General features: G+C 47.7%; 1 protein-coding gene across 4 annotated transcripts in view; it reads right to left on the bottom strand.

The window, feature by feature from the left end:
- The window catches only part of cfap184 (cilia and flagella associated protein 184), a 50,458-nt gene extending 42,498 nt beyond the window's left edge, over nt 1-7,960 (bottom strand). For 2 of the 4 annotated variants that reach the window (XM_070861922.1, XM_070861919.1), the window contains exons 1-4: nt 5,768-5,828; nt 5,050-5,086; nt 982-1,092; nt 304-546 (exon numbers count right to left, since the gene is read on the bottom strand). In XM_070861922.1, coding sequence (XP_070718023.1) covers nt 304-546; nt 982-1,092; nt 5,050-5,086; nt 5,768-5,794 — 418 coding nt within the window. In that variant the 5' untranslated portion in view covers nt 5,795-5,828. Of the gene's footprint in view, nt 1-303; nt 547-981; nt 1,093-5,049; nt 5,087-5,523; nt 5,550-5,767; nt 5,829-7,929 lie in introns of those variants that run through there. The other 2 variants (XM_070861920.1, XM_070861921.1) reach the window with 2 other exon arrangements.
- Between the last annotated feature and the right edge of the window lie 53 nt (nt 7,961-8,013).

Raw genomic sequence — 8,013 nt, forward strand, 5'->3', positions numbered from 1 at the left:
ATTTTTTTAACTTTTCATCCTCTGGCCTTTTTCTTCCTCCATGTTATCCAATACATATCTTTTTCGAGATGATTCCTTCACATCTACTCATTATTGCTGCTCCGGAATCAGTCTGCTTTACAGAAGAACGCCAATAGCATTTAAGTGGAAAAGGTAAATGGTGTCAATACACTCTTCTCCTTTGCTTGTTTGGCAGGCTACAGGAGGACAATGCACTCAGCCACTGCGCAAGTTACCACGTAACCTTGGGCAGCTCGGTTTCTGAACGCTCTTTCGCTCTTTTATTCATACATACAAACATACCTACATTGCTACTTGTTTCCATTTGTTTCTCTGACACTTCCTCTGGTATTTCACTACTTTTAGGTTCCTCAATTTCCTGGGTATCTTCACCAATGTTCGTTTCTTGAGCTTCTTGGGGAGTTTCATCATTGTCAGGGAGTAGATTTACTTCCTTCTCATCACTGTCCATCTCGTTCCCTTTTGCAGCTTCTTCACCAGCTGCAGGTTGCTCTTTCTCATCTGCTGATGCTTCTTCAGGGATCTCTGCAACTCAAAGGAGAAACAAAACAATCACTTTCTTCCCAGTGGGACTTTGGATCGGAGCTACTTGTGGCTGAATACAGCTTTACTGGTTTGAAAATACAGTGTAGCCCAATAATTGCTCCATGATTATTATCAATGTCTCTCTCTAGCTGGCCAGAATCAGGCAGGATAATGAATCATACCACTTCTCCCTTCACTCCCCTCCATTCCCCATACACTTCACCAGCCTCTAGTACTCCATCTGGTAAGCTGCAAAGTAACAAAACTAACTCAGTGGATCCAAGGAAAGTTGTGAAATGTGAGTGACAGGCACAGATTTGAACCTGTAACTTCCCTTGTCACAAGTGCCCAGCCACGTGAGTCATGGTGCTCCAACTCTCTCGGAGTTCTTGAGGTTGCTCATTACACACACTCGTCCACATTTCCTTCTTTCACCTGGTTCATCTGGCTTTTCTTCCATCTGAAATTGCACCATGGAGGGAGCTTCAGCTTTCTCGAGAGTTTCTGCAGCCCCATCTTCCTCTTCCTCTTCTTCAATAAGGCCTTCTGAGGTGAGAAAAAGGAAATACAGCACTTTGTATTCTTTCTTGCTGAGGTTTAAAGCTAATGCATCAGGATGGCATTAATCAGCATATGCCTTTTAATAAATTGAGTTGTTATGGCACAATAAAGAATACGTACGACATTAACAATCCCATGATAGATAGAAAGAAAGAACTTGCAATTATAAAGCACCTCATGCCATCTCAACCACTTCACAGCCAATGAATTACTTTTGAAGTGTAGTCGCTGTTGTAATATAGGGATACTTGCAGATACATATATTCAGGACCGTATACAGTTAGACAGTTCTGCAGCTTTGTGTGGAATTATTAACTGGAACAGGATCATTCCTTCCTGGAGAGCCTGGGTAGTGGGCTTGGGAGAGAGCCCTTATTTAGTACTGGGCTGAAACCGTGTATCGTAGCTGTGAGAATGGAGGGAACAAGAAGATTGTGGGTGTGGGCCCATTACAGACTTTGCATGTAATCTAGGTTGCGACTTTAATATAGTGGAGAGAGTGCTGCATTGTTGGAGGTGCCGTGTTTTGGATGCAATAAACTGAGGTCCTGTCTGCCTACTCAGATGTAAAGGATTCATCGGCACTATTTGAAGAAGAGCGGAAGTTCCCCTGATCTCTTATCTAACACGTCTCCCTTAACAATCACCACCTAAACCTGATTATTAGTCATTCATTTTCTGTTTATTGCATCTTGCTTTTGCATAAATTGGCAGCTATGTTTACCTACAAATCTATTGGTACTTTGGGATATTGTGAGAACCTATATAAACGCACATTCTTCCCTTCTAGGAGCTGTCTATTCGGTGGTTGGGTTGGTTTCCCTTCAGAAATTAGGATTTTAATTTGGGGAGGGGGTGGGTGGCATAAGTTGTGGCTTGCAGAGGTTAGCCATACCGGCTGGTGGCTTTCTAATTCCAGATACACCTTGTGCATCATTTGCTCTGACCGGCAAATGTCCTAAATTGTTCAATAGTGGCATGCTGGCGTACAGTGCCACAAAGCAGTTGGATAAGCCTTATATCTTGGTTCCAAATACAGAGGGATCATCATATTCTTTCTTTTCTATCACATTTTCACAAGTATATACGAACAATGTATTCACAAAACTGCGAACTTAAACTAGCTCCACAACAATTAAATACGAACACTTTATTGGGAAAGGGTGGTTTCTCGAACCAAGAGACTAGTGTAACCAGTACTAGTCCGACCAGCTCACAAATTCATAGGGACAATGTTTCCATGACTATTTCTGTGGCGTAATAAGGTCTGCAACTGTACCTGCTTGCTAGACAATCAGAACTTCCAAAATACATGTTCTCCACTAACATTGTACATAGATATCATCAACTTGGCTAATTTGAGAACACTCTGAGACATAAAGCTGTGGGTTTAAGAACATAAGAACATAAGAATTTGGAACAGGAGTAGGCCATCTAGCCCCTCGAGCCTGCTCCGCCATTCAACAAGATCATGGCTGATCTGGCCGTGGACTCAGCTCCACTTACCCGCCCGCTCCCCATAACCCTTAATTCCCTTATTGGTTAAAAATCTATCTATCTGTGATTTGAATACATTCAATGAGCTAGCCTCAACTGCTTCCTTGGGCAGAGAATTCCACAGATTCACAACCCTCTGGGAGAAGAAATTCCTTCTCAACTCAGTTTTAAATTGGCTCCCCCGTATTTTGAGACTGTGCCCCTAGTTCTAGTCTCCCCGACCAGTGGAAACAACCTCTCTGCCTCTATCTTGTCTATCCCTTTCAATATTTTAAATGTTTCTATAAGATCACCCCTCATCCTTCTGAACTCCAACGAGTAAAGACCCAGTCTACTCAATCTATCATCATAAGGTAACCCCCCTCATCTCCAGAATCAGCCAAGTGAATCGTCTCTGCACCCCCTCCAAAGCTAGTATGTCCTTCCTTAAGTAAGGTGACCAAAACTGCACGCAATACTCCAGGTGCGGCCTCACCAATACCCTATACAGTTGCAGCAGGACCTCCCTGCTTTTGTACTCCATTCCTCTCGCAATGAAAGCCAACATTCCATTCACCTTCCTGATTACCTGCAAACTAACTTTTTGGGATTCATTCACAAGGACCCCCAGGTCCCTCTGCACCACAGCATGTTGTAATTTCTCCCCATTCGAATAATATTCCCTTTTACTGTTTTTTTTTCCAAGGTGGATGACCTCACATTTTCCGACATTGTATTCCATCTGCCAAACCTTAGCCCATTCGCTTAACCTATCTAAATCTCTTTGCAGCCTCTCTGTGTCCTCTACACAACCCGCTTTCCCACTAATCTTTGTGTCATCTGCAAATTTTGTTACACTACACTCTGTCCCCTCTTCCAGGTCATCTATGTATATTGTAAACAGTTGTGGTCTCAGCACCGATCCCTGTGGCACACCACTAACCACCGATTTCCAACCCGAAAAGGACCCATTTATCCCGACTCTCTGCTTTCTGTTAGCCAGCCAATTCTCGATCCATGCTAATACATTTCCTCTGACTCCACGTACCTTTATCTTCTGCAGTAACCTTTTGTGTGGCATCTTATCGAATGCCTTTTGGAAATCTAAATACACCACATCCATCGGTACACCTCTATCCACCATGCTCGTTATATCCTCAAGACTCACTGTCAAACTGGAGCACTATCAGGCTGACACTTCAGCACGGTACTGAGATATCAGTGAATTGTGGAAGGTGCCAGCCTTCAATTGAGAGATTTTTTTCAGGTGGATGTTAAAAGATCTCCTGATTGAAGAGCAGGGAGTTCTTCTGGCCTACATTCTTCCTTCAACCAACATCCGCCCATGACTGGTGAGCTCCGCAGGGCATTAACTGCATCACTGATTATGAGAATGAGATGGTGATTTTGTTTTATTTTGTGAATCTTTAAATTTAATTGGGCTATTTTCAAGAGTGCCTCACTGCTCAAGTTTTGAGGGCACTCTGTCCCAGTGGGTTACCAGGGTCAATCATTTTGGTCGAATTAAAATAGACCCAACCAACACCATGACCATTCATCTTGTTGCTGCTTTTGCCTACTTTACAGCAATCGCTTGTATGTGAAGTGCACTTGGATGTCCCGGGTGATGCAGTAAGTCATTATCCCAATGCAAAGATGTTTATCTTTGTGCACAAAAAAATTCCGTGAAGGGAATCACATTAAAATATTCATCTTGACATTTAGTGAAGGAATAGGCTGCGAGATGGTGCGGGAATGGGACAAATTAGGAGCGCCAGAGGTTAGGTGGCTGGCTGGCATGTGAGCGCACCTATGGCTATTAGTAATTCACCAAGTATCGGACTTGGCTGCTGTATGTTGCACAGTACTATGGAATCATTGTGTGGTAGGGAATGGCATTTCTGCTCAACAATTGAGAACGCACCTTTCCTGTTAAACAATAATGCTGTGACAGTGCTGGGAGCTCTGGAGGCGCTAACACCACAAAATGTCCTGTTCTCTGAAGGGGGCCTGTGGCGATGGACAGCAGGGCAATCACCAACCAAAAGCAGCAGTACTGCCTCCTTTTAAAGACACCATGATAAGACACTGGTGGGTTTCTTTATAAAGTTGCTGGCTTGTTACAATTGTTTTCTGCACAGTGTGTAAAGACAGTATTTGCTGAAAAGACTGTGAGCGGTAGTGAAAGGACAGGTCCAGCACCCACAACCTGGAACGTGTTGCTCAACATTTCACCGTTTCCACGGTGTATCCCGGCTTTCCGCCAATATTCCGCCGCAGTTACGGCAGCCATTCAAGAGGAACCTCTGAGAAAATTCCTGAGCTTGTTTTTATCTGAATAAGCTAACACTGAGTTAAAAACGGAGAACCAATTCTAACAGTTGATGAAAATTATGCTTTTACTGCTCTAACATTTAAAAAATTAAATCAAGCGAATTTTAATTACAATTGTACACAAGGACTCACCTTGCTTTCGGTGGGATTGTAGCGCACTTGACAGTTGCTATTAGGGAAGAAAATGAATAAGTGTCAAAGGCTTGGATCATTCATGCCATCACTATAGGTTGGATTAGGGCCAAAGTTTACAGAGGTGAAAGGTCAGTGCCTAAACCATTGTGCCAGGCAGTGTCAGCCTTCAAACTCCTTTGAAGGTATGTTGATATGGGCAGCGCCGCTGGAAAGAAACTGAGGCTTTGCCATTGCCATTGTCATGTGAATTATTCATACTGGCTCAGTTACTGGGACAGCTTCACTGGAACCACTGAAAGGCCCAGACATGGTCACCAGAGCAAACCCCAATGCAACTTCATCAACTTCTAGCCAAACATTTTTTTTAGTCAGTTTTGTTTAGCTTGAAAACTTCATGGAAGGAACAACTATAAATCTTGATAACAGCACTGTGTGCGTCACTGGTCAAACCTGGCGAAGTGCCTTTCATACCAGGAGTTGCATTATATGCAAAGAGCTTGGAGATATGATCAGGTGGTATAAAATTCAAGTATTATTTTCTGTCTTTTGCAGCAGAGTAAAACAATGGATATTTAAAAACTATTAATTTTCTTCCCAATACCAAAATATCATTTTGCAGAAGCAACCACTGAGTTATAGTTCCAGATTTAACAATATTCGAATACTAAAACTGATAAATTAATGTGTTAATGAAATAAACACATTGGGAGATTACTTTCTTTATTCTCTTATGTTCGCACATAATAAGATGTAGATAGACACAGACAGATTGGACCTTTACTGGGGTAGTGTTGGAGGGATTGCAATTCACCTATGGGCTAGGTAAGGGGAAACTCAGGAAAGGTTTCCACTCCTGTTTCCTGTGTAAAACCCTTCCTGAAAAGTTGGAGCTGGGGCTGGGGTCAGGGTCTGGGGATTGTGGTCTGGGGTCAGGATCGTGCTCTCCCTATATGTCTGAGGTCCTGGTCAGGGTCTGGGTTCTGAGTCGGGGGTGAGGAGGCTGGGGTCAGGGCTCTGGGGGTTATGGTTTGGGGTTGGAGGCTAGGGTCCATGGGTCAGAGGTCATGGTCTGGGGTTCATGGGTCGGTGGTTAGGATCGGGAGGTTGGGGTCCATGGGGCTGCGGTTCAGGGTCAGTGGACCATGGGTCAGAGGTCGTGGTCTGGGGCTAGAGGCTGGGGTCTATGGGTCAGGAGTCTGGGGTCCATGGGTCAGGGGGCTGGGGCCTATGGGTCAGGGGTCTATGGGTCAGGGGTCCATGGGTTAGGGGGCTGGGATCCATGGGTCAGGGGTCCATGTGTCAGGGGTCCATGGGTCGGGGTCTATGGGTCAGGGGGCTGGGATCCATGGGTCAGGGGTCCATGGGTCAGGGGTCCATGGATCAGGGGCTGGGGTCCATGAGTCAGGGGTCCGTGGGTCAGGGGTCCATGGGTCAGAGGGCTGGGGTCCATGGGTCAGGGGTCCATGGGTCAGGGGTCCATGAGTCAGGGGTCGTGGGTCAGGGGGCTGGGGTCCATGGGTCAGGGGTCCATGGGTCAGGGGCTGGAGTTCAGGGGTCCATGGGTCAGGGGCTGGGGTCCATGAGTCAGTGGTCTGTGGGTCAGGGGTCCATGGGTCAGGGGCTGGAGTCCATGGGTCAGGGGTCTATGGGTCAGGGGTCCGTGGGTCAGGCGGCCATGGGTCAGGGGCTGGAGTCCATGGGTCAGGGGTCCGTGGGCCATGGGTCAGGGGCCGGAGTCCATGGGTCAGGGTCCCATGGGTCAGGGGTCTATGGGTCAGGGGGCTGTGGTCCATGGGTCAGGGGTCCATGGGTCTGCAGTTGGTGTGCACGGGTCGGGCAGGGTGAGGGGGCAGGGGCTGGGGTCCATGGGTCGGGGGTTGGTGTGCATGTGTTGGGCTGGGTCAGGGGTCCATGGGTCAGGGGGCAGGGTCCATGGGTCAGGGGCTGGGGTCTATGAGTCAGGCTCCCCCTGTGGGGAATGCCCTGCTGTCTGGGCCCACACCAACAATGGTCATCTGGTGCAAGAACAACTTGTATTCCTATAGCACCTTTAATGTAGTGAAACGCCCCAAGGCGCTTCACAGCAGTGTTATAAGACAAAAATTTGATACTGAGCCACGCAAGAAATTAGGGCCGGTGACCAGAAGCTTGGTCAAAGAGGTCGGTTTTAAGGAGCGTCTTGAAGGAGGATAGAGAGGTGGAGAGGTTTAGGGAGGGAGTTCCAGAGCTTGGGGCCCAGGCAACAGAAGGCACGGCCACCGATGGTGGAGCGATTATAATCAGGGATGGTCAAGAGGGCAGAATTGGAGCAGGTGGTGAAGGGCGGCAGGAACCGGCCCCCGGCCTGAGGCCGTGGCTCCACGAGCGGGGCGGTGAGGATGGACAGAGGGCCCAACGTTGATATTTCTGAAGCAAGGACATTAAATTTGAGCCACGCTTTAAACTGAATAAAGCGTCCAGTCCGAATCACCAATCAGCACACGGTGTGCCGCGTCAATCACAGCAAGCGACCAATGGAGCGGCTCGGAGGGCGGGATCCAGCCTGATGGACAGCTCCACATGACCAATAGAGCGGCGCGAAGGGCGGGAGCCAGCCTGATGGACAGCTCGAGCGACCAATAGAGCGGCTCGGAGGGCAGGGGCCAGCCTGATGGACAGCTCCACCGACCAATAGAGCGGCGCGGAGGGCGGGACCGCGGTCGGCGGCCCGGTGGGTGATGGTCATAAATAAGCCGCGGATTTGATTAAACTCGATAAACCGAAGTGGGATACATGGCTGGAGTTGTTGATTTGCTGCAGGCGTCGCTTTAGTTCCCGGAGGAAGGGACTGTCCCGCTGAAAAGGCGGAAAACGCGGAGCGGCTTAGCCCCTGCTCACCTCACCGAACTTCACCATGGCGGCGCCTCGGTTACCATGGTGACCCAGCCTGCCCCGCGCCGGCCTGGATTTAAAGGGACAGCA

The sequence above is a fragment of the Pristiophorus japonicus genome, chromosome 19 (genome assembly GCF_044704955.1).
Source record: "Pristiophorus japonicus isolate sPriJap1 chromosome 19, sPriJap1.hap1, whole genome shotgun sequence".
NCBI lineage: Eukaryota > Metazoa > Chordata > Chondrichthyes > Pristiophoridae > Pristiophorus > Pristiophorus japonicus.